Below are 27,139 nucleotides of genomic sequence, written 5' to 3' on the forward strand. Positions count from 1 at the left end.
AAACTTCTACAGATGATCAAAATGCAAGTTGTCTCCGGAGACCCCTCAAAGCCTCAAAGGAGCCTCCCCCCGGGACTCCCTTTTAGCCAAGGTAAATCTCCTCAAAGTTTCCTGTGCATATCTTGGACTGATCTCTGACTGAGAAAAGTAGGCAGTAGGCATTAAATTGCCCTCCACTACCCCAAACAGAAGTTCCAGCCTGCTCCCCTTCTGAGAAGCAGTTCGGCTCGGCATTTTCCAACCCCAGAAGTCCAGGCATGCATTCTTTAAGCTCTAGCACTGTGCCATTTTTGTTGTCTATTGGATTTCATTTGCTTGACCATCCAGTCCACCTAGCTTTAAATCTCCATTAGAAGCAGTGGCTTTTACACTTTCTAAAGAATCTCTTTAAGCACAGCTTTTCCTTTGAACATTAGTTTAGCTGTTTGTTGAAAAAAAAGTTAGGCCTGGTATAGAGTTTTGATTTCTGGTTATGACAGCATTCACTTAAAATGTAGTTGTCTAGCCACTGCTTATAAGTAACTGCCATTTATCATAATGGTTTACTCCCTTGCTCCAGCAGCGACTTGCCATTGTGCCCTTTCGAACTGGTAACTTCCTGAGTTAGAAGTATTGAAGTCTGTAGTGAGGGCATGTGAGCAGTTGGTCTTAAAGGTGCAATTTGACTCCTATTTTGTTTTATCTGTGTGTGATGTAATTCCAAACTAGCAGTAGGAGCTGTCGAAGTTACTTTCACCTATTAAATTCAGATTTCTGCAAAACTGGTATTGCATATTGCTCATCCCTGTTTTATGTCCTGCCCTTTAAGAAGGGCTAAATAATGTTCTAAGTTTGAAGCTGCAAACCTTGGTTAAAGCTAGCCATGGTTAACGGAAGTGGTGCCTTTGAGGGACAATAGTGGGAAAAGTACCTACCAAACACTTTTGAAAATATGTTTTTATTGATTTTCTGAATTTTCTATAACAACACTAAAACAAATAATTCAAACAAAACCAAACCACAGTTCAACCTTGCTGACTGTTTACTTTCTACCATAAAGCCAATTTAACTCAGAGCAACCAGCTTGCCTTTAAAACATGATAAAATTGGATAGTTGAGGGCATATAGTTATCCAATAGTTCATCAGTGTTCTCCAATACTGGGAACCAGCGGTCATGATAGTCTGACCTACCAAACGCTTCCTTATCTTTTAACTATAATTAAAGAGATCAGGAGATGTTACTTTTGTACTGGGCCATTGGTATTTCAGGGTAATTATAATAATAAACTTTTATTTATACCCCGCCCTCCCCGCCTAGGCAGGCTCAGGGCGGCTAACAAGACATGGTAAAACCATGATACAGTAAAACAGTATATAATATACCGTATTTTTTGCACCATAAGACTCACTTTCCCCCCCCAAAAAAGTGGAGGGAAAAGTGTGTGCGTCTTAAGGAGCGAATACTGCAAAAAATTCACACAAATGCCTCTAAATTCACACAAACAGCTCTAAAAACTAGGTGCGTCTTATGCTCAGGTGCGTCTTATGGAGCGAAAAATACGGTAATTAATAATTTAACAATAAAACCAATAAAACAGTATGACATTACTGTACCATGTATAACTAGAACAAAGAACTAATTTTTAATTGCTTTGGGGCCAGCTATCCCACAAACTTCACTATTTCCTTAGTGATTAAATAATTGGTGTTTGTATTATATTCAGCACTTTAAGTCTGTACTTCCTCATTTAGATTAGAGATGAGGAAGCATAGTAGCTCCTATTTGTGTATGGTAAAGATGTGTCGTCCTGAAAGATTCAGACTAAATGATGTTCTAAGCTTGAAGCTGCAAACCTGATTTTTTTGGGGGGGGGGTGAGATCCTGGGGAGCACTTAAAAATTCATATGAAATGTTTTCTCTTTAAGAATGAATGAAATGCTTTTTGAAGGAAGGTTTTCACAAAGCATGTAGAATGAAAAAGTCAGATTTTTTTTTCTTCAATTTTTCCCAGGGAAAATTGGGACATGGGAGGAGATATAGAAAAAACCTCCTATGATTTCTTTCCCTTTTGGAATAAATGGAATTAAATACAAGGTTTCACTTAAAACATATAGTTATAATCTACAACATTAGAGCATTTCTTTGCATATTGTGTACATACACATTTTCAAGGTTTTAAAAAAATGTAAATAATTTTGGCAGTAGTTACTTTACTATAATGTGTTTAGTGATAATACATTATTAGAGTCCAGTATTTTCAATGTTATAAAGTTTATAATATCCCGATTTACTGATAATATTACCATTGTGACTATATGAAAATGTTTCTATTCAAATAATACACCTTTTTGTTTACTGGAAAATTTGTTTTCTCAAACTTTAATTTTTGTCTGCCTCTCAGATGGCAAGTGTTATGATGTATGGTAATACAGAGTGCTGCAGTTTGCAGTTTGGGTGTACTTGCAGTTTTTCATATTAAAAACAAAGATTTATGCTTATAAATTCCACAAATAGGCCAAATAGTGCAATGTTAGATGTTGACTAACTAAGTTATATGGGATGCATTTGCTGTTAAATCAGAAGTTTAGGTTTGTTGGGAAAGTATTGAATATATTTGTTTCACTCCCCAAAATCCCATTTTCCCTCCCATTTTCGAAATTTGCTGAGGGGGTGTTTCGAAATTTGTTTCGAAATTTCCAGAAATTGTTTATGAGAGATGCTGTGCCCTGTCCAAGGATAAATCTTGACAAGAGTGTGAGTGAGCATGTTACAACTCAATGCCATATATCAGTAAGAGCTGCTTTGGTACCACATTCAACGCACCATTATGTTTCTCTATGTCTCGATGGCTATAAATAGTGCTTTTGTGTAGGACTCTCATGCTGAATTAAAATGGGCTTTTATTAAGCAGTAAGGGTGCACCAGCTGTTGTCTCTGGCAGAGCCTTGTGCCTGTTGAAATCAAACAACTGCAGCTCTTACTGGTCCAAGGGAATTTTAATAATTTCAAGGATTATGTTGGGAGATTAACGTATACATTTCTGTAGCTACTTTTAGCTCTTTCACCTGGCTGCTTAGTTGAAGCACATTTGTGCAAAGGCAGTTAGTCAATGGCTTATTGATTAATATTTATTTATTTGAAGTATTTACAGTCTGCCTTTCTTACTGGAGTTCAAGGCAAATTACACAGAGTAAGTCAACATAGCCAACAGGATGGAGCATCCACTAAACAATGCAATAGGATTTATATTATAGAAATCTGAAAACAGAACTGAAGCAAAGTCATAAATGGAAATAACTATTTATAGGGCAGCCGTGTTCATCTGAAACAGTAGAACAAAGTAGGAGTCTGGTATCACCTTTAAGACCAAAGAAGTTTTATTCAGAATGTAAACTTTCATGTACTCTAAGCACACTTCATCAGACGAGGAATCAGGTACAGTGAGCAGAGCTACATATAGCTGGTAGGTAGTGGTTTAGAATGCAAAATGATACAAATTTAAGATCATGACAGAATAGTAAAATTAACAAATTGAGCAAACCTTTGATCTGGGTAACATGAGCATGAGAAACTAATAAAACAGTAACATGTCAAATTGTGCTATCAGCTATATGCAGCTCTGCTTACTGTGCTTAGAGCACACGAAAGCTTACATTCTGAATAAAACTTTGTTGGTCTTAAAGGTGATACTAGACTCCTACTTAGTTCTATTAATAGGATATGTTAAACAAAGGGAAAATTACATAGTAGGGGTCTACAGCAACAGACAGTACAGGTTCTGCACAGTTAGTAGTATATACTAGAGTTCCTAAACCTTTATCCCAGCAGCTTTCTGGACATTAGAACCCTATTACCTGTGCAGTAAATATTTTGCATAGTTCGTGGAAAGCTCAGAAAGTGGGAGCCTTCCTGAAACCTGTTTTTAAATCCTTGCATCACCTTCTGCATATATAAATAAAATATTTTGTATTCAAAATTTTCTACGCTGAGAAATGGCTCAGGTCTCTTAATGGTGCATTTTGTCTGTGTAGATGAAGGCTCCTCCTAGTGAACACAAATCCGATTTAAAGAAGAGGAAATAATGGCAACAGTAGTTAACACCCCCTCAGCAAAACAGATTTGTTTACATAAAACTAATATATCAATATTATAAAGCATCTCAAATTAGAAGTTTGATCTGGTAAATGGCATTAATACATAACTCAATAGAGAAGGATGTTTTTGAATGAATTGTGTCTAATCACTGGATTTATTGAGAAACGTTGACTGGTGGCTGCAAATCAGAGTTTCCAATACTGTCCCACTAACAACCAACTGAAGACATGGGTAGATGTGGAAATGAGACGCTGCATTTAGGAGGGGGAATCTGGCAAAATTGCTGTTCTATCTCTTTTGTTTTTGGTACTCTATGAGGTTTTCATCCAGTTCTGCCTTTCTGAATTCCCTGAACTGCATGGCTTGTTGGGTATTGGATCCCATCACTCCTGGGAGGAAAAACGGGTTTGCTGGACAAGAGGGGAATCCATGCACTTAGTGCTGCCATCAAAACCCTCTACATGGAAATTCTTTGGTCTATTAAGAAATGCTGAATATATTTCATCCATAGTTTTCTAGCACTTCTGTTCTTTATTTGTTGTCTGTATTCGTCTTAAGGACTGTTTTTCGTAGAATTTTAGCTCTTCAATAAAGTTCAGTTTGAGCCTTCAAATACCCAACTTTGAGATCATTTGATATTTCTTCAAGGGCAATATTAAATTGTATCCTATGCTTCTCTCTTCCAGTTGTGGCACATTCCTCTGATACAAAAGCCAATGGGAAAGCCTCTTGCATTTAAAAAAAAAAACCTCACAGTGTCTGAGAAACACATTGTAATTAGCTGAGCACTGGGATACCCCCATTGTTTTAATATATTATTTGTGCTTTATTATTTTAACATATATTAGAAGTTGGAAGATTTGATTTAGTTTTGCTCACCCCCTTTGCATTTCCCAGATTCTTTAACACAGTGGTAGCACAATGTTAAATTATTCCTGAGATCACTCAGAAAGGGGAATGTAGAAACAGAAATGAATTATAATAGTGCCCATTGTGTTAGGAGGTGCATATCTTTACATCACTGACTCCTTGTTGAAATAAGTGGAGCTGCTTGTGGAAGTTAAGAGTTTATGCAGGTACAATTTTAATTCACTTAACTGAATTTCTGTATGATAAACCTAAAGGGATATGTCTTCACCAGTTTTCAGTGGAATGTGAGCCATCAAACTGTGATGAACACATTATACTTGATTCTTAGCTCATTAAGAGTTCGAGGATTAAAGTATGCATTGTGTGGGAGATACGTGATCAAATTTCACTGTATTTTTAATGTTAAAATACATTTGGGGAACGTGAAAAGTTGAATCAGGTCTTGGGGGTTGTAAATAAATGCGGTCCTGTATGTTGATTTTGAAACTTCTCTTGATTGAAGTAACATAGGATTTGCAGGAGGAAAAAGTAAAAGCTTTTATTGGATCAGACTTGGCATTTTGGAATTATTTCTGTATATGCACTGTTAAATTAAGTAGCTATTTCCTGAAGATACCGCTGGTCAAGTTTAATTATCCCTCCATGGGCAACCACTTCCTTGTAATAACTTGGTTTAAGCCTTTTGTCCAGGTAGAAATGCAACCAAAACATTTTTGGCTTTGCTGAAACAGTCTAACTCATAGGTAGGGATTTACGTTCCCACCCTTATAATGGAACCCATATAATGAAGCATTTGATGTTTTTTCTGACTGGCAGGAAAGTTGTGGCATACCTGTTTGGAATCTTGAAGAGATTGCCTTTACCCAAGAGAGCTGGTGCTTATCTTCAGATGGGTTGGTAAGTTTGCATGAAACAATTTCAAGTAGACATCTTGCGCAATGCTTTCCTTCTCCAGGTAAATTTACCATACTATAAAGCTTTGTTTTTGTTCAAAGTTCGTTGATCAGCAAATGGTAGCATCTTGCCCTTGCCTGTTTTAAAGCATCTGCCAGTTGGTGAGGTTGATCAGTGCTTGGTGCAGTGATATTTGGATTTTGTATACTGGAGGAAGGGAATGGCTAGACTGGAAAGCCCACTTAATCAAATAAATATAGGGGCATAGACCTCATTGGTTCAAGAAATACCCCTTTTGGGGTTTGTTTTTTTAAACCAGATACAGGGATGTAAATGTGTTTTTGAGTTGTGGCAGCTGTTTTCAAATAAGCAGCTCATAAACCTTGGTGGGCTTAATCTCAAACTTGTACAAAGTGTTAAGTCTGGTCTCAGAGCGAGAGTTCTCAGAGAGTTGTTGTTTTACCTTGGTTAGATCAGCCCCTGAATTTGTGATGTTAAAAACAAAATGCACACACAATGTCCTGTGCTCTGCAGGCTCACCCCATCAGGTCACCTGTGGAGCAGCACCCTCAGGTCTAGATAGCAAGGCTTGGGAGCATCAATAGGTGATGGCCGCCCAGGAGCTGGAACTTGAAGGCAAGGAGCTAGAGCTGCATTCAGACTTGCACCTAGTAGACCGGTTGATCCAGTGAGGCTCGGCCTAAATAAGCTGAGAAGCAATCAGGCTCAGTTGCTTTGCTGGCAAGTGCTGAGTTCCCATACATTGGTCACAGTCCTTCAAAAAATTATTGTTCTCACTGCCTGACTTTGGGATGGGGTTGCCTGCAGCCAATCAAGCACATTTCCTCCTTGGGGCTATCTTGGCCCAGGCCTTTTGCTGCCACCATTCCTGCAGAGTGAGTGCATCTACGTGGGGGGTGGGGGTTGCTATGGGCCTGAGTTTGAATCCTGTCTGGCAAAAGCCTGGTTATTTCAGGCCTGGTGATGAGGCATGCCTTGCAGGCTCTGGCAGGGAGGCCTCTGGCTCTGCTGGAACATTGTCTGCAGGCAACTCTGCAGTCCTGGTCCCTCTGGTCTTCCTTGGTCTCTTCTCCTGAGGAGTCAAGAGTTACTGGGCTGGGCAGAGGAGGTCATGACACCCTGAAATCAAGTTTTCTGAGGTTTTTATTTGTAAAAAAAATCTCAAGTTATCTCATTAAACTTAAAAACTGTGTCATAAACAGTTTATTCTCTCTGTCTCCTGATCTTGTGTGTGGCGATTGTTTCGTTCATCTGGGAAAATTCATCCCCCTTCCTTTTGTGCTTCATGGATGAATAAACTCCACTTATTCTGTGGTCGGTTCTGGCTGTTAGTCATAAAACGATACGAATTGAGACTCGGAACGGCTTTGCGATCAATGAACAAAGCCCGCTGTATTTCATTAATGCATTATAATGCCATCTGAAGTGGTAATCCTTTAATTATGCATGGAGATCTTGGATAAATGGCCTGGCTGTGGCCTGTTCAGGTATTTATAATTCCAGGTTTTGAGAAGCCAAGCGCTACCATTGCTGGCACCCAGCATGAGTGCTGCGTACAGTTAGAAGAGGTACGGAAGTGGCCCTGTCTGAAAGAAAAGTGCTGATGGAATGAGGCAAAGGGGGGGGAGGGGGGGCCTGGCCCTGAGGCACCTCTCTTGTTGAACGGCACTAAATTACATGGAGAGGTTGACAACTGATAATGTTGCTTATATCCTGCCACGGCCCTGCTGCATTACTTCTGAGCGAGTAATTCCCACAATGAACAGATCAGACAGTCAAAACCCATGGGAAGGCTGCCCATTGTGTCTCTGCAGGATTTATTTGACCTTGCCTTCTTCCACTCGGCCTCTGCTTCAGGCAGGTGACGGTCTGCATAGAGGCTTAATAAATCATTTAAACACCTCTTGATGTAAAGTTGCAGCCCAAGCACCTTTTCTCCGAGGAGGCTTTCTCCTCCGTCTCTGCATGAGTCACACTCCCTTCTCTTGTATCCTCTGCACTTTTTGGCTGTCGCCATTTGTTGATAACTAAGCGGGAAGAACCAGAGGCTTGTTCATGAAAAGCCAGATGATGGGTTGACATTAGTCTGAACTGCCCTAAATATTCTAAAGTGCAGCATTTCCAGGTGTAGAAGTGAAAGGTAAGGTAAAGGTAGTCCCCTGTGCAAGCACCAGTCGTTTCTGACTCTGGGGTGACATCGCATCACGACGTTTTCACAGCAGACTTTTTACAGGGTGGTTTGCCATTGTCTTCCCCAGTCATCTACACTTTCCCCCCAGCAAGGTACTCATTTGACTGACCTCGGAAGGATGGAAGGCTGAGTCAACCTTGTGCTGGCTACCTGAACCCAGCTTCCGCCAGGATCGAATTCAGATTGTGAACAGAGGGCTCAGACTGCAATACTGCAGCTTTACCACTCTGCACCACGGGGCTCTCTGTAGAAGTGAAACATGACTCTTAATTTGAATTCAGGCATAATCCATGCCTCTTAACAAACATTTGGTAAACTCGGCGGCTTGGATCCTATAAGTCTTTGTGGATTGAAGGCATTTCTGTTAGCATAGTGGAGCCTCTTTCTTTAGCAGCTTTCCCTTACCATAGAATGATGTGCTGTTCCTGGGGTATTGGTGGCCCCAGGGAATGTGAGGGGAAAGGTGTAAAGGACTGCATTGGGAGGGGGGAACTGGCAAAAGCAGAAATGAACTGAGATTCAAGACACTGTTCAGTACTGTTATGAAAAAGTCAACTTGCAACATGCTTGCTGCCTCCAGCACATCCATTCTGAAGTGCATGAAGTGTACTCTCTCCCCCCCCCCCCCCAAAAGCCACCCTACCTAGCTTGGCTGTTCTTTACATTTTCTCCCTGCAGCATTTTTCAGAAAGGAAGAAATGAAATCACTTGCTTAAAAAAAAAGTCCCTGATCTGCCTTGATGCTCATATGGCTCACTGAAGGTCCTAAAACAGTGAGCCAAGAGGGTCATCAAACTGTACTCTCCGCACAATTTTTTTTTTTGCAATAGCTGGTACAGTTCTTATCCCCTGCTGAATGAATGGTACATTGTTTTCTTTTTTGTTTGATATGTGTAGCTCTGGACATTTATATTTTGAAAGTGATTGCCTGTGCTCAGTAGAAATCACATATCAGTAGGTGTCAAGGTGGTAGGGGCCTGGATTTATAGAGAGCAGTTCTTCTCAAATTAGGTCTTCATCTTTGCTCCCAACAGATGGTGCTGTGCTGTATTGCTGCCAGAGGTGGTCTGATGCAGAACAGGGTTTAAAAGCAATTCAGGTAACTACATTAAATGGAACTCATTTCTTCCAGGTTGTTTGTGGAGCCCTATGCCATGCAAATACATAATCTGCAAGAGCTACCAGCATCAGATGTTCTTCAAGAAGCTCCCTAATCTGAACATATGAAGCTGCCTTATACTGAATCAGACCCTTGGTCCATCAAAGTCAGTATTGTCTTCTCAGACTGGCAGCGGCTCTCCAGAGTCTCAAGCTGAGGTTTTTCACACCTATTTGCCTGGACCCTTTTTTGGAGATGCCAGGGATTGAACCTGGGACCTTCTGCTTACCAAGCAGATGCTCTACCACTGAGCCACCATCCCTCCCCAATTTGCTCTCTGTAACCCAGTTAAGGGTCTCTTTTTGTAGGGACAACCTTAAGCTGCAGCCAACTCCTGCAGTCCTAGCCACTCTTGATAGGTACATATGAACATATGAAGCTGCCTTATACTGCATCAGACCCTTGGTCCATCAAAGTCAGTATTGTCTTCTCAGACTGGCAGTGGCTCTCCAGGGTCTCAAGCTGAGGTTTTTCACACCTGTTTGCCTTGACCCTTTTTTGGAGATGCCGGGGATTGAACCTGGGACCTTCTGCTTCCCAAGCAGATGCTCTACCACTGAGCCACCATCCCTCCCCATATAATAGTGTATAATAGTGGAGGATCCATGCTTGTCCTGCCATATTTCGGCCACAGCCAGGACCTCCACAGTGATGTGATCTCCTGTAGTGACATGCGACACTTCAAGTTGCATATCATTGTCAAGTTGAGAAATTGAATTTCCTTTAAAATACCATTGCAGTGCCTCGTCTTTGACTCTCCATCAGTGTTTTCAGTATGGAGGTGGTGTCGGCAGAGGTGAACAGCCTGCTTCCGGAGGAGATAATGGACACCGGTATATCACTGGAGGATGATGAGAATATTGAGGCTGTTATCGTGTCGTCTCCGATGGGTGACTCCATTCCCATGGAAACGGAACTTGAAGAAGTGACAAATATAAGCTCAGTGAGAGAATCTACGACTGCTGCATCGTCAGTCACCACAGAGACCATCACGGTGCCCAGCAACTGCGTGAGCCACGTCATGGGCAACACTGCCACTGCAAAAATTGACTCTGGAGTGGCTCTGCAATCTTCCTTTCAAAGTGGCCTCCAGAAGCTAGGTGCTCAAACTCCCGTCACCATATCAGCCAACCAGATAATTTTAAACAAGGCAACGGACTTGAAAATTAGCAATCAGACAATAAAACAGGAAGGGCAGAAGCTGATTGTCACAACTCTGGGGAAGCCTGGGCAGCCCATAGTCCTGGCACTACCCCACAACCAACTGCCCCAGTCTCAAAAAGCCACATCACAGGCACAAGCCAGCGACTCCAAAGTTTCCACGCAGCAGTTCAAAGTGGTGACGATTGGAGGAAGGGCAGAGGTGAAGCCTGTCATTGGTGTTTCCTCCTTGACGACAGGAAGCCAGCTGGTAAGCCCTGCTGCCCAGTCCTCAGTGTTACAGACCCAGCAGTTAAAGGCAGTACAGGTAAGAATGAGTTGTGGTAATTGGAATTTGTGATACCATTCCTCTCTTATTATAGAACCATAGAGTTGGAAGGGACCTCCAGGGTCAACTCATCCAACCCCCTGCACATTGCAGGAAATTCACAAATACCCCCCCCTCCCCGCACATATATATTGAGGATAATGTATTTTTGACAGTGAAGAAGATGAAGATGAAGAAGATATTGGATTTATATCCCGCCCTCCACTCCGAAGAGTCTCAGAGCGGCTCACAATCTCCTTTACCTTCCTCCCCCACAACAGACACCCTGTGAGGTGGGTGGGGCTGGAGAGGGCTCTCACAGCAGCTGCCCTTTCAAGGACAACCTCTGCCAGAGCTATGGCTGACCCAAGGCCATTCCAGCAGGTGCAAGTGGAGGAGTGGGGAATCAAACCCGGTTCTCCCAGATAAGAGACCGCACACTTAACCACTACACCAAACTGGCTCTGCATTGGAACAGGGCTGGGAGAAGCAAACCCCAACCAAGTAGTTGGGGTGGTAATCAGTAAACCAAACTGGAAATTGTCAAAGTGGATTATATCATGGTTAGATAGAGCTGCCAAACTCTTAAGATGAAGGTCTCACCAAGGTTATTGCTTTTATTCACGGCTTTGCCATACCCTGACCTGGGTGGCTCAGGGTAGCCTGATCTTGTTAAGTCTCGGAAGCTAAGCTGGGTTGCCCTAGTCAGTATCTGAACAGGAGACCACCAAGGAATACCAGGGTTGCTATGCAAAACCAGGCAATGTTAAACCACCTCTTAGTGTCTCTTCTTGTAAGCCCAAAAGGGACACCATAAGTTGGCAACCACTTTCTACCATTGGCAACCATCATACCATTAATAATGCCCCTATTATGACTGAAGAAAAGAAACTCAAATAAGATTTAATAATTTATATGGGGCAAAGACAATCTAGATTTAAACAAAATAAATTTTTCACATTTCAAGAGAGAGTGAAGAATTAGTTGCACTGAATGTGTACAGTTATTATATAGCATGTATGTTGAAGGTTATTTTGGAACGGTTTAGAAATAATGACAGTAACTGGTCTGGGATATTGAATATAGTGAAATCGAAGTATTGTTATATTTATAGATATGCTATAAGAAGGCGTATTCAGAATTCATAGGTAGAACTGTGATTCTGTCACTACTAGGAAATACATGGGGATAACCTATACATTGATTTTTTTTTTTTTTGCCTCTTTGCTCTCTGATACAAAATAAGGAGTTTAAAAACAGCTGCTTCATTGTGTGATTATGGGCCCTGGCTTTGTTTTGACGTACTGATTTTGTGATCAGAAAAGATTTAAATATTGGAACTAGCTTAGACAGCTTGTTGGTAGTAGTGCAGTAAGATCATTTCAGTACTTCATTTTTATTTTTTAAAAATTGATGAATAGAATGTTATTATCTATTTAGTTCACTATGAAGCATTTAAAGAATGACCATCGAATCAACCAGACTTTCTGTCTAAATGATACACCTTTCCCCAAGAAACTGAGACAGTAGGCAAGCTGTAGAGGTAAATGGGAACAGGGTTTACATCTGTCAGTCCACCAAAAGGCAATATATACAGCTTTTTAGAAGGTCAAGGTAATACAGTGCTTATCCAGAGTTTATGCTGTGTCAGTGATTGCTTCCACCCACTGAGTCTCTCAGCAATGCTCTGCTTTAGTTCAGCAAGTACTGCTGTGATGTGCTGTCACTGCTAGCTGATTATTAGTGAGCTTTTAAAGATGTCGAACAACTTAATGACATAACACTGTGTGTAACATATTCAATTCTGTGATCTTCAGCTGGTTTAAATTGAACCAAGCTCATCTTTTTCACATTCTTCCCTTGTTTTTCTCCTCCCACCACCCAAAGCAAACACAGTCTAAATTAAGACTGCGAGGTCCTCGGGGCAGGGTTCTTAAAAAACAACTTCACAGTGCTCGTAGTCATTTATTTCATTTATAGTCTGCCTTTCTTGCTGAGACGCAAGGCAGATCACAACTAGAAACCATGCAATAAGTATAGCAAATACAACCAGGAAAATAAAGAGAGCGGTGTGCTAAAAACACAGTATAGTACAAACAGAGCAGGGCTACAAGACTGGCAAACAGTGCAGTAAAAATGTTGTATTATGTATGATGGTGAAGAAGCTGGAGTACAAAGTTAAAGAAACAGTATAAAATGTACAATGAAGTCTGCCTTAAGTTCTGCAGCCAGATTTGAGACCAACAAGATTTTCAGGGGCATAAGCTTTTGAGAGTCAGAGAAAGTAAAAATCATCTTCTGATGGTATCTGGTGAAGGGGACACTGACTCTCAAGATTTATTTATTGGTTTCTACATCTATTCTGCCCTCCCTGCAAGCGGGCTTGAGGTGGATCACTCATACCTTGAAAATCTTGTTGGTTTCTCAGGCACTGCTGGACTCACATCCATCTGTTCTACCGCAGACCAACATGACTACCCTCTGAAATTAAGTTCCATGGACATCCCCTGCAACTTCCTTCTCTTAAGATGTCCACAGCTGCTTTTTGTTGCAGCGCTTGAAAAACAAATTCAAGATGACATAAGCTCCTGTGGATGCTATTTCCTCAGATGGGTGAAGCGTATCATGAGCCAGCCTGTTTAGATATATATGTGATGGGTGGGATTGTAAAGAGAGGGGTTAAAAGCTGTGAAATGCAAGAATTACAGACTGACATCTGATGAAGTGGGTTCTCTAGTCCAGGAAAGCTTATACCTCTGTAAATCTTTAAGCCACAGTGTTCCTTTGTGTTCACCATTACAGAATGACACAGCCACCCCTCTGGAATCTATAAACTGCTATAGTCACTGAACAGTTTTGCTCAGGAGTGGTGCTGCCCAGGCCAAAGGTAGTATAGGCATCCCTTCCCGGCAGCCAGTGCTTCTCCCAGAGGTAAAAAGAGAGATACTGCAGAGACTTCTGGGGCATTCTCTCACTTTCTGTGTTGCAGTTATTCAGCTGACTGTATGGAGCAGCTTGGCTTTGGAGGGGCCAGCCTCTCCCTGGCTACAGAGATTGGCTTTCACTGGCTGGCAGAAAGCATAAAGGGCAAAGGAGTGGGAAGGAACAGTGCAGTGTTAATAGGTGAGAATAATTTCTGCTCTAAATAAATTAAGTGATTTTTGGACTTCCCCTCCCCCTCTTTCAGATTGCAAAGAAAACCAGAACACCCACCTCAGCGCCGGTGATCACGAAACTGATCTTCACAAAGCCAATCAACAGCAAAGCAGTTACAGGGCAGACAACTCAAGTCTCACCAGTCATTGCAGGTTATATATATTTGTGGATTTTTACATAGGGTGGATTTAAGGATTGGGGGTGGGGGGAGGGAATGTAAACAGAGTTGTGGATATGAACCAGGAGCCAAAGGGCAGCAGGCTCACAGGGGCTTTTCAGGAGTCCTCTTACCATTACTGCCTTTTGGTTCTTCCCAAAAGCTGGCTTTGGAAGGTGAGGGAATTCTCCAGGGTGAAACTTGATGTGGTGCAAAGATTTCTGCTGTTAGAGGGGAAGTCGACAGTTGTCCTTCCTCCCCCAGCTTTACAGAAGAACTTATCATATGTACCTCAGGGTCTTCAAGGTGGCACTAGGGGGCACCAAGGTGCCTGCCAAGTGGTTTTTAGAAATTTGGTGAGGCTTTCCCCAACAAGGCTTTTGATTGTCCAGTGGAGATATGATGGGCTGTGCAGATTTTTTAAGAAGTTGCTTTGGCAGCAGCTGCCTTCTGAGCACGCAGATTTTCAACACGGGACTGAAGGTTAACTGCGGCCGCCACTGTGATTGGCTCCACCTCCACAGCCATGCTGTGTCAGAATTCCAAAGATGCTGACAAGGTCAAAAAGATTGGGAATCCATACTGTACGTGAACATTTGGATCCTAGTCACAAACTGACGCTTCTATCTGACGTCTCAAACATTTCTCAGGGCAGATGAAATGTGTGTCAGAAGTCAAAATCTCAAGAGAAAGATAGTTTTGAATGATTAAAATATGTTCAAAATGGTAAGGACTTTCCCTCAGGTGTTTAGATCTGGATGGACTTTATTTTGCTCTAATAGGTAGGAAAAGATTATACTACAGGGATATGCCACTTCCTTTTTTGTTGCAAGAGAACTAAACCAAAATTGTGTTTTAGATTTGCAGTTACTCATCTGTGCCTGTATTATAATTGCCTTTTAATTTTTTTATCTTTAGTTCTGTAGTCATTATGTAAAATTCTTTCCCATATGCCTTCTCAATGCCATGCAAATTCTTCTGGACAAAATTATTTTTAAGATTTTCTTAGCATTTTTTTTTAGAACCTGGCATATCTCTTGCAATCAACACACAAATGTAAATGAAATGATTAATTCTGCTTTTCTAAAAGTGAGAATCTTAATTCAGCTTAGTTATGTGCTAAAAAAAGATTTCCCTTTCTCTAATTACCTGAAAAAAATGCAGCTTTTGAGTTACTATGAAGTGTCTGCTTATTTGATGGATCAGATAAACTTTTTCCTTGATTTACTGTACTATAACTTTGTTTTAATTGTTCATGCTATAGCTCAAAATTTGCTTCAGGCATTGAAAAAAGCTATCTTCTGTGTTAAATAAAAAAACCTAAAATATTTAAGTGATTTTTTTAAAAAAGTTTGGTTTAATTTATATTGCTTATATCTCAAATGCTTTGGAAAGCTTGCTGTTGTGTTAAACTCTAGGCTTTATTTACACCAGGGTACAGCTTAACGGATCACTGATTGGTGTGCTTTTAATTAAGAATATGCAGAGAGATTACTAAAAAGCTTTACCTCCAGAATTTCTGGCAGTAGCTACTTTCTGCTCTGTCTACCAACAAAACAAAACAAAAACCCAGCCATGTATAGAAAGGTGCAGATATAAACAACCAGGAAGCATCCATTGATTTGGGTAGCAGTGTATTTTGCAGGCACTGTAGGAACATGATGGCAATATATTATGTGGATCCACCAGTAATTTGTGCAGATGCAAGGGATTTCTGTCTGCAAAGCATGACTTTTCCTCCTCTGCCCTCCCAATGCAGCCCAGTGCCGTTCCAGAGGGACAGGGGATCTCCAGGTATAACATCAGTTGGAGGTCTGCAGTGGGGGTGAGAAAAAATCATTCCACACACACACCCCTTTTTGTCTGTGTAAATCCTCTGATGGATCCAGGACTGTATCTAAATGTGCATTTTATTCTTATCTAATATACATCTGACCACACCTAGATCTGTTTTGCTGCTATCTTGCTAACATATGAACAATTCATCAGAGGTCAAAAAAAGTCTGTTTTTCAGATGTTTGGATAATAAATACAAGCCAATTTTCATTTATACCTCCTGTTGAAAAATGCAGATACTTGCTTCCAAATATGGCAGGTATAACTTCCTGAAAGATCTTTAAATGGCATTAAGACAATCATGAGAAAGAGGGGCTGTGGCTCAGTGGAAAAGCATCTGCTTGGCATGCAGAAAGTGCAAAGATCAATCCTGGGCATCTCGAGTTAAAAATGACCAGGTAGTAAGCGATGAGAAAGATCTCAGCCTGAGACCCTGGAGAGCCACTGCCAGTCTGCGTAGTCAGTACTGACTAGGGTTGCCAAGTCCAATTCAAGAAATATCTGGGGACTTTGGGGGTGGAGCCAGGAGACTTTGGGGGTGGACCAGGAGACATTGGGGCGGAGCCAGGAACAAGAGTGTGACAAGCATAACTGAACTCCAAGAGAGTTCTGGCCATCACATTTAAAGGGACAGCACACCTTTTTAAATGTCTTCCTTCCATAGAAAATAATGAAGGATAAGGGCACCTTCTTTTGGGGCTCATAGAATTGGACCCCCTGGTCCAATCGTTTTGAAATTTGGGGGATACTTTGGGGAGAGGCACTAGATACTATATTGAAAATTTGGTGCCTCTACCTCAAAAAACAGCTCCCCCAGAGCCCCCGAAACCTCCAGATCAATTCCCCATTATACCCTATGAGAAGACGTCCCCCCCCCCCGTTTCTGGGAAATCTGATACAGGGGACAGAACTCACTCACCTCCGGAGGTGCAAAGGCACATGGTCCTTTGGGGGCGTGGCTGGGCTCCCCTCCCTTCACCGGCCATCTGACTGGGGGCGGGAAGCAGCCTGAGAAAACGGAAGAGCTCTGGCTGCCGTTCTCCTCCCTCCCCTCCCCCCCGCTTTCCCTTTTATGGCCAGCGGGGGGAGGAGGCTCCAAATCTGGAGTCTCCAGGCCTAGCGGGGGATTTGGGAACCCTAGTACTGACCTTGGTGGACCAATGGTCTGATTCAATAGAAGGCACACAGGAATGCATTTCTAGCTGGCTTGGTGTCAGGGTGTGTTTTCAAGACAAGAGACATTCAGAACCAGCTTGCCATTGCCTGCCAGTGTGCCATGGAGTCCACCCGTCCAAATACTAGCTAGGGCGGACCCTGCTTAGCTTCTGAGATTTGACAAGATCAGGTTAGCCTGGGCTATCCAGGTCAGGGCTTCTGCAGTTTGTAGTGCTATCATATTTGTGCTTGTTGTCTGATAGTGCAGCAGCAAAGTCCATTGGTTCCATGACTGGTAGAACAGAAGTCTGGTATCAAACCCAAAAGCTTGGATAGTTAATTTTCTTAGGATTCATTCTATTCCTGTCAACAATTCTGGATGAAAGAGAACTGAGTCATGCGACTTCCAGTATGTGTTGAGTCATCTGGCCAACTATTTATTGAACCTAAAATTGGTCCAACTCTGTGATAAAGCTGCTGGGAATTTCTTGATCATAACCTGGTGGACTTTAATCCCAAGTGATTGCTAGTGTTTGGAATGAGAGTTGGAGTTTATTTAGGAGCATGGTGAGATAGTGAGAAAGGATACTGCGGGGATCAGATGGTACCTGATTAACTACAGTTGTTAAACTCTACAGAAAGGGATTTGTTTCTGATCTGCCAAAAGTTTTCTGTTGCTAAATTGAATATTCTTGTTGAGCTGGATATTTGTTCTGGAATATCAGGAAGTCTTTTTCCTACATGTTCAGAAATTAAGTCCCGCAGTGATTGGGAGAAGGCCATTATAGCTCAGTCAGTGAGTGCATGTTTTTCTTTACAGTCAGTTTTACTTGTGAGGCGGCTGCTGTTAAATTCCTATACCTCTAGGTAACTGTCCAACAAATGGAAATGGATTTAGATACTGGGAGAGACAAAGTATACATGAGCGATTCGGTGCTCTTCAAGTTGAGATCTGTCTGCAGAAATCTGTGTCTCATTCCCCTCTAACTTCTAGTAGGTACTGTAATAAAAGTTGGGAGGTAGAATTGCTAACAAAATGCTATGAAAGATATCTAGACCCTGATCAGGCTTTGTGGAATTTTATCTCTAAGGTTATACATACATAGCATTCCTCTCCTTTTTATTTAGAATTTTATTGTTCATAATTCTCCCTTCATTTGGGGAACAAAGGATAAGTGTATGTGCGTGTGCAGGGGAGGGTAACTACTTAAAGCTTTGGCAGGGCAGTGGCTCAGTAGTCGAGCATCTGCTTTGTATGCCGAAGGTCCCTGGGTCAATCCCTGGCACTTCCAGTTTAAAAGCATTCATGTGGCAGGTGATGTTAAAAGACCTGCACATGAGGCCCTGGAGCTGCTGCTTGTCTGAGTAGGCAATACTGACCTTTATAGACCAAGGGTCTGATTCAGTAGAAGGCGTGTTCATCTGTTCATGTGAAGATGCAGAATGAAGTTAGTAAAAAGATGGCCAACCTTTTTAATTGGAAGTTTCCACTTTTCAATTAGTTAGTGGGCCTGGTATATTGCCAACTTTTTCTATGTCTTGACCTGTCTTCTGCATAAAAGTTCCATAGTCTCTGCAACTTATAATTTAAAAAAAACTTGCCTTTTTCAGGAAGTCCCAAGAATTGTCTGATCTATGATAAGACAAGAAGGATGAAATGGGCAGTGGGATGGTACAAAACTGTGAATGGCAGGCCATTTAATATTCAGTGTATGTAGTTGAGACTGAAAAGGCTTCAGAGACTGTGATCACTAAGTTGCTTGCTGTGATGCTTTTTCTGCAGGTAGAGTTCTGTCACAGGCTAATCCAGGAACACCTCCCAAAACTGTAACTATCTCAGAAAGTGGAGTTATTGGGACTTCGTTAAGTTCTACTATACAGCAGACACCAAATAAAATTGCTATCTCCCCCCTGAAGTCCCCTAACAAGGTAAAAAAAACAAACACACACAGCTAATTTGTTTTACTTTATCATTCTGTGAATGGCTCCTAATCTGTTATTGAATTTCACTGTTAATAGATATTAATTAGGGCTTTTTTGTAGCAGGAACTCCTTTGCATATTAAGCCACACACTCCTGATGTAGCCAATCCTTCTGGAACTTACAGTAGGCCCTGTAGTTAGAGCCCTATAAGTTCTTGGAAGATTGGCTACATCAGGGGTATGTTGCCACAATGCAAAGGAATTCCTGCTACAAAAAAAGCCCTGATTAATGAACCGTTTTTCAATCACAGTTCCATTGATGTGAAGGATATGGTGATTTCGCAATGTAAAACCTGTTGCAACTGATAGACTTGTTTCTCTTAAGCAGAAATAATCATTCTCTTGTTTTGACTGTCAAATATGGTATATGTCTGTTAGCTCCTTCAGAAGTCAAACCATATTGACTTCAAATCCATAACAGGTGAAAAACCCCCAATTTAACTGGGTTTTCCCTATTGCCTGCTTCTTCTTTTTTTAATTCCTTTAGTGTTTCTTTACCACATGTTTTTCTGCAGCCATGAGGCCTAGAGGTTTACTGTCGAAGTTTCTTTTGTTACAACGACTTCTCTGAACATTATCAAAATCCACTGGCTGAAAAAAAAGGCCTCTGGGTCCTTGTATTGCCTGCAGTTTGATGTTATCTAAAACGAGTGTAAATTGCGATTTCCCCCTGAGTACCAATTACAATAAGAGATGGCTTTTATGTGGTACTGTTCTTGTGCTGGAGACAACTCATTGTCTAGCCTGTGTGGATAGTACATGCTATTGATTGCCATCTATCGCAAGCCATTGATAATTTTCATTGCAGAATTACAATTAATCAGATCTATATAACAATATAGCAATGTATCACTGAGTGGTGTATCTTTAGATTTGTGGTTTATACAGTTCTGTTCATAAGCAAAAGATTCACATTGCTTTTCAGATAATTGTATAGTACATTTGTACAAATGACCAGAATTCATCAATACTAGTTAGAAACTAGCCTTAAGCCAGCTGCCTTGGTTAGCTTACATCAGGGGTTCCAAATGGTGGTGACAGTGAGCACTATGTCACCCACCAACACCTTTCCAGCTGCCGGTCAAGTGTTTTAGAAAGTGGGTTTGGCTGTTAGGGCTTTTGCCCAACAAGGTTTCTGATTGGCCAAACAGGTTTTTGAAAACATTGCTGTGGCAAAAGCTGCCACCAACTTTTTGCTTGCTGCACCTCCGGCAGCAGTAATTTTGTAGCTACACCCATTTCTCTGTGTCAGAATTCCAGAGGGGCCTGCAAGACTCAAAAAGGTTGGGGATCCCTGGCTTAAATCATCCTTGTGAATAAATCTGCCAAAGTCTGTAAAAATCCACTTCTCTTAGTTGTTGTGGCATATGAACAGCCTGAAAGGGAAAAAACAACCAGCTCCTCCAGTTTATAGAAACTGCCCTGTCTGATTACCTGATGCTGGTATTAATTGACACAGGCCACCAAGTGAGTAGTTTTGACCCAGCAAATGCGAGCAGAGTGCCCAAACAGATTGCATTTGTATTGAATGCATGACACCGATGATATATTTGTCTGTCTTATTTTTCCTCCCAACTTTTCTGTTTTGCAATCATGAAAATACAAATATGCTGTTCATATTGTATTTGCATTTTACAAGTTCGCATGGTGGTACCCAAACTAGAAGGATCCAAATGTTTTTGCAAACTTGACTACTGACATTGGCTTTCAAAAAATGCTACTGCCTTTAGCTGTGTTGATGATGTCTAAGCTCAGGTCAAGATAATGCTCCTGAGTCCAGGAACAAATCATAGCTTCTCACGCTAGCGTCTAACTGTAATTTGCTACGATGTCTGGAAATAAAACCCGCGTTGAAGTGAACTTCTGATTTGGATGGAAAGTGCTAACTATAGTTTCCCAGTTCAGAGGTCATGGCAAACTATATTTAAGAGGCAAATGAAAGTAAAGTGGCATGTGCCCTAACCTGGATAGCCCAGGCAATCCCGATCTCATTAGATCTTGGAAGCTAAACTCTGGTTAGTACTTGGAAGGGAGTCCTCTTTGGAATACCAGAAGTTGGGAGGGCAGGGGCAGGCTTTATTCAGCCACCTCTCTGAATATCCTCCAGGCCCCCATTAGGAGTCAGTCACCAGAGGTCACTATGTTGTAAGGGTGGAGGGACACACACACACAAAATACAAAAATTCCCCCCCCCCCCAGGAAAGAAAGAAAGTGAAGTTGCATGCAAAAGGGGTACAGCAAGACTCTTTGAGTCTGCGCTCATTTCCAGCTCTCCAAACCACAATTTGAGAAGGTCATCTAAATTGGGCCATTTTGTACATCATGCCAGTTTGCTACTGTAAATCTAACTAGGCTGTGTTGCTTCTTCTCAATGAAAGACTGCTGGCAGATCAATGACATAAAAATCCTCATGACTCTAGTGCATTTGCCCTATGTTTCCAAGCTTAAGGGAGCTGCTACTGTATGGAGCTATCTGCCATAGAGCGGTTTATCTGAGTTGTCATCCATTTGTCAAAACAGCTAACAGTGGTGTCGGTCGCCTCGCAGCCTCCCAATTCCCCACAGAAAGCGGTTGGTGTTCCTCTCAACGTAGCCCTGGGACAGCAGATCCTCACAGTGCAGCATTCAACACCCACTTCCCCAGGCAAGGCAGTGACTAACAATACAACCGCTCAGGTATGCTCACCTTATTCTTGTTCTGGCTGCTGCTACTTCTTTTTGTGTCTCTCCTCTCACGTGCAGCACGATTTGAAACACTGTGTTGACTAGAGTTTTGTTTTTATTTTGACAAGCACAAATGGAGGAAAAGAAGCCCAAAGCAAGCAACAAATGCTGGCTTGCAGCCAGCAGATAGCATCTGATCGAACAATATCAACACATAGCACGCTCCAAATGTTTCCTGCTCAGTTCTTTAATCTAGAATGTGAAAGGGAGTAATGTTTTTTTTTGGGGGGGGGGGTAGAGTGGTAAAGCTGCAGTACTGCAGTCCAAGCTCTCTGCTTATGACCTGAGTTTGATCCCGGTGGAAGCTGGATTCAGGTAGCCGGCTCAAGGTTGACTCAACCTTCCACCCTTCCAAGGTCGGTAAAGTGAGTACCCAGCTTGCTGGGGGGGAAGTGTAGATAACTGGGGAAGGCAATGGCAAACCACCCCGTAAAAAAAAAAGTCTGCCATAAAACCAATTGAAAATGATTGGTGCTTGCACAGGGGACTACTAGTGGTTTTAAAGTGTGGTTTTATTGTGTATGTTTTAATTTGTTAGCTGCCTTGGTGGCCCTCGAGGCAGAAGGATGGGAAGTAGTTTTTTTAAAATAAGTTTTGTAAACTATCAAAGAGGACAATAGAATAAAGCCGTGGGAGCAATTTTATGATTGTTATTGTTTAACAGGCTGTGAAATCTGCAGTGCAGACCCTCACTGTGGGGGGAGTGAGCACATCCCAGTTTAAGACCATCATCCCCTTGGCGACAGCCTCTAACGTCCAGCAGATCCAAGTACCTGGGAGCAAATTCCATTATGTCCGGCTTGTCACTGCCACCACGGCCAACAGCTCAGCACAGCCAGTCGTTCAGAATCCCAGCACCAGCACGGCACCCCTGCAGCAAGGTTTGTCATTTCTCAGCTGAACAGTTTCAGAGGGCAGCTGTGTGGGCCTGCCGTAGATCAGCTAGTTCTGAGTGGAGTGGCACCTTAGAGATCGACTAGATTTTCAGGGTTCAGAGCTTTCGAGAATCAAATTTCCCTTCATCAGATATGAGTAGGAATAGAGAACTCCTGAGTCTTTCTCTCGCAGTCAGGAGGGGTGTCATAAAGAATGTTTGTAAAGGGGGCGCAAGGGTACAATTCATATTGTAATCAGCTTGATTAGAGCAGAGATAGAACAAAACTTGTGTTCTGCCATTGAGAAAAGAGCTAGACCGCAACAAGATGAAACCCTAGTACAGTCCACCCTTATCTTTGTAAAACTTAGGCAGTCAGCAAGTACTCAGAGGGCTCAACCCCGGATTGTTGACACAATACCTGACCAAGGGTGCTTTGACTTTCAAAACTCTCCATATCTCCAAAAATCTTGGTCTCTTAAGGTGCTACTGGATTCATAAGAACATAAGAGAAGTCATGTTGGATCAGGCCAATGGCCCATCCAGTCCAACACTCTGTGTCGCACAGTGGCCAAAATTTATTTATATATACACACACACACTGTGGCTAATAGCCACTGATGGACCTCTGCTCCATATTTTTATCTAACTCCTTCTTGAAGCTGGCTATGCTTGTAGCTGCTACCACTCCTGTGGCAGTGAATTCCACATGTTAATCACCCTTTGGGCGAAGAAGTACTTCCTTTTATCTGTTCTAACCCGACTGCTCAGCGATTTCATTGAATGCCCACGAGTTCTTCTATTGTGAGAAAGGGAGAAAAGTACTTCTTTCTCTACCTTCTCCATCCCATGCATAATCTTGTAAACCCCTATCTTGTCACCCCGCAGTCGACGTTTCTCCAAGCTAAAGAGCCCCAGGCGTTTTAACCTTTCTTCATAGGGGAAGTGTTCCAAACCTTTAATCATTCTAGTTGCCCTTTTCTGCACTTTTTCCAATGCTATAATATCCTTTCTGAGGTGCGGTGACCAGAATTGCACACAGTATTCCAAATGAGACCGCACTATTGATTTATACAGGGGCATTATGATACTGGCTGATTTGTTTTCAATTCCCTTCTTAATAATTCCCAGCATGGCGTTGGCTTTTTTTACTGCAATCGCACACTGTCTTGACATTTTCAGTGAGTTATCTACCACGACCCCAAGATCTCTCTCTTGGTCAGTCTCTGCCAGTTCACACCCCATCAACTTGTATTTGTAGCTGGGATTGTTGGCCCCAATGTGCATTACTTTGCACTTGGCCACATTGAACCTCATCTTCCATGTTGATGCCCACTCACCCAGCCTCAACAGATCCCTTTGGAGTTCCTCACAATCCTCTCTGGTTCTCACCACCCTGAACAATTTAGTGTCATCTGCAAACCTGGCCACTTCACTGCTTACTCTCAACTCCAAATCATTTATGAACAAGTTAAAGAGCATGGGACCCAGTACTGAGCCCTGCGGCACTCCACTGCTTACCATCCTCCACTGCGAAGACTGCCCATTTATACTCACTCTCTGCTTTCTATTAATTAGCCAGTTTTTGATCTACAAGAGGACCTGTCCTTTTACTCCATGACTCTCGAGCTTACTAAGGAGCCTTTGATGAGGAACTTTATCAAAAGCTTTCCCTCCCTATCCTTTCGGTATAACTTATATCCAGGAATCACCATGTCCCACTGATTCTCCTCATTCCACCAAGTTTCTGAAATTCCCACAATGTCTATGTTTTCTCCCAACACTAAACATTCCAACTCACCAATTTTACTTTGAACACTTCTAGCATTCATGTACAAACATCTATTATTTCCCAGGCAAGCTAGGCCCGCCACCTTCCTCCTGCCGCCTCGAGACTTTGGCAGGCAGTCCATTCTGTTTGTCACCATCTCAGTGGACAACTCTGATCCATTACCCGGTAGAAAAGTAACAGCTAACCCTTCATCTCTTCGAGATGAGTCCTCCCGAACCAGAGACATTTAATCTCCTGTCGGCTTTCCCCCAAGATTTAGTTTAAAAACTGCTCTGCCACCTTTTTGATTTTAAGCGCCAGCAGCCTGGTTCCATCTGGGGACAAGTGGAGACCATCTTTTTTGTACAGCTCCCACTTGTTCCAGAAAGCATCCTAGTGCCTAACAAACTTAAACCCTTCCTCCTTACACCATCGTCTCATCCAGACATTGAGACTTCTAATTTGTGCCTGTCTCTCCAGCCCTGCACGTGGAACAGGTAGCACTTCCGAGAAGGCTACCTTGGAGGTCCTGGCCTTAAGTCTCCTGCCTAGCAGCCTAAATTTTTCCTCCAGGACTTCATGACTGCATTTTCCCACATCGTTGGTGCCAACATGCACCACAACCACCAGCTCCTTCCCAGCACTGTCTATCAGCCTATCTACTACACACGTAATGTCAGCTACCTTCGCACCAGGCAGGCAAGTCACCATACAGTCAGTACGCGGTTTTGCCACCCAGCTGTCTACTTGCCTAAGGATCAAATCACCAACTACCAAGACCCCCGGCCTCTCTTCTTGCCCAGGGATGGTTCTTTGGCGTGAAAGGATTCCCGCTCACCAACTGAAGAAGAGGTTCCTTCTGAGGGCGCATTCCCCTTATCCTCAGCCCGGTGCTGTGTTCCCTCTCGACCCTCATGCTCCCTGGCAGCAATGGGGCTGCCACATTCAGAGAGGGGCTCATCTAACACGTCCCCGAGAGTCTTCTCCGAGTGCCTAACTGACTGTCTCTGCTTCTCCAGGTCAGTCACCTCAGCCTCAAGGGTACGGACTCGTTCTCTGAGGACCAGGAGCTTCTTGCATCGAGCATACACCCAAGACTTCTGTCCTGTGGGCAGATAGTCATACATGTGACATTCAGTGCAAAACACTGGAAAGCCCCCACCTTCCTGCTGGCATTCTACCTCCATGATAGCTTTTTAAAAATATACAGTCCCCTTTTAAACCCTGTTTGTTTATGTGGCTCCCTGCCTGAAGAGTCTACTTACCTTATTGGGAACACAAGGAATCTGGGTTCCTGGTCCTTACACAGCCCCCAGGCTAAGAGCCACAGGCCAGGAGCCCTTTAGCTCTCTGGCAAGGCACAGCTTAATAATGCAAAGAGGGTCGGGAACACAGCCACTCCTAATCAATCAGCAACAATCACCTTCACCTTCAGCCCTTCACACGAACTCAGACGTTTTCAGCAACTCCCCCAGCTGCTGAGCCACAAACCTCACACTTGTAGCACTTCTCTGCTTTATCCCAGAGCTCTCTGCAATGTGATGGGAGCCACCGATCATAGTCTTCAAGGAAGGCTCCAATGGCAACGAAAGAGGACGGGGGAAATAGGACCCTCAACTGATCAGGAATCGGGGATGGATCTAGACAGCGGAATTGGGGTACTGCTAGATGCACCCAAATCCAGCCGTTCTTAGCTAAATGTTTCTTTTTGTTATTTGAATGGATTTAAGAGGAAGAACAAATAAGGGGAGTAGAGAACTGGTGAAGCACTGAGTCATTAATGTTTGCATTGGGCAAAGATGAGTTTGTGCAGGTCAGATGCCAGCTCTGCTGTGTTTCCCCATAATACTTGGATTAGTGGCTTTGGCCACAGGCCCTTGTTAACAGAGGATCACTGCCCAGCTGCGTTATGGCTGACTTATTTACCAAATGACCGTGTGGTTTCTGGGCACAAGCTTTATATGTTCTTTATGCCTTGGTTCAAATTCTCAGTCAAGAGCATGGCTTTATTTACTTCTTTCTGAATTTCTCTAGAAAGTGCTGTAGAAGTCGAGTGTGTTTGCATTAGCTTGTCATGGTTTTTCATAACTGTTGATTACCTAGATAACAACAAAGATTTGGTGTGCGCCTGTTTTCCATTTATTCCAGACTGTGTAAAAATCCTATTACAATTCTTGCAGCTCCTTTTGCATGTTGTGCTCTGAGTTGGGGAGTGGCTGTCAGTAGTTGTTTGTCACAGTTTGTGTTGCCCCCCCCACCCCTGTATGCATTCTAAAGTATGAGAGCAACATCTGGAGTTCTTATTTTTTAATTTTTAAGTCCCATTTGACAAAAGGTATGAAAACATTAACAGATAAGCATTCAGGCCGATCACTTAGTTGGGTGTTGGGTTGATCTGCTGTTGCATAAAATGTGCCAAAATGTTGAGTTTCTTTATACCTTTGCAATTAGCACTTCTTCAATGTGAATGGGCAACATGCCACCCCAGTAAGGAAAAAAAATGGCATTTGATGTAGATAGGATAATTCTTGTTTTGCTGTTTATTCCACTTTCACATGGCTCTTCTATTGAGCAGCATAAGTGTACTGTTCTGTCACAGTGATTTGACGTAGCATTTTCCTCTTGAATTGGGTGGTTCTGGACAGAAGTTTTTGGGTCTGCTATATTGCTTTCCAGTATGAGAAAATGCACCCAAATGACCTAGCACCATAATGAGAATACACTCAAATGACTTAGTTTCAGAGGACTGCCATGTTGGTCTGCAGCAGAACAGACTAGATTTGAATCCAGTGGCATCTGAGAGGC

The 27,139-nt window shown here is 42.5% G+C and overlaps 1 protein-coding gene across 3 annotated transcripts in view; it reads left to right on the top strand.

Annotated features, from left to right (window-relative positions):
• The window catches only part of LIN54 (lin-54 DREAM MuvB core complex component), a 55,713-nt gene that overhangs the window by 14,107 nt on the left and 14,467 nt on the right, over positions 1–27,139 (top strand). For 2 of the 3 annotated variants that reach the window (XM_060247108.1, XM_060247110.1), the window contains exons 2-7: positions 9,087–9,151; positions 9,952–10,679; positions 13,867–13,987; positions 18,767–18,912; positions 21,486–21,641; positions 22,354–22,570. In XM_060247108.1, coding sequence (XP_060103091.1) covers positions 9,987–10,679; positions 13,867–13,987; positions 18,767–18,912; positions 21,486–21,641; positions 22,354–22,570 — 1,333 coding nt within the window. In that variant the 5' untranslated portion in view covers positions 9,087–9,151; positions 9,952–9,986. Of the gene's footprint in view, positions 1–5,762; positions 5,844–9,086; positions 9,152–9,951; positions 10,680–13,866; positions 13,988–18,766; positions 18,913–21,485; positions 21,642–22,353; positions 22,571–27,139 lie in introns of all 3 variants that reach the window. The other variant, XM_060247109.1, reaches the window with a different exon arrangement.

Source organism: Heteronotia binoei, chromosome 9 (genome assembly GCF_032191835.1).
Source record: "Heteronotia binoei isolate CCM8104 ecotype False Entrance Well chromosome 9, APGP_CSIRO_Hbin_v1, whole genome shotgun sequence".
Classification (NCBI taxonomy): Eukaryota; Metazoa; Chordata; class Lepidosauria; order Squamata; family Gekkonidae; genus Heteronotia; species Heteronotia binoei.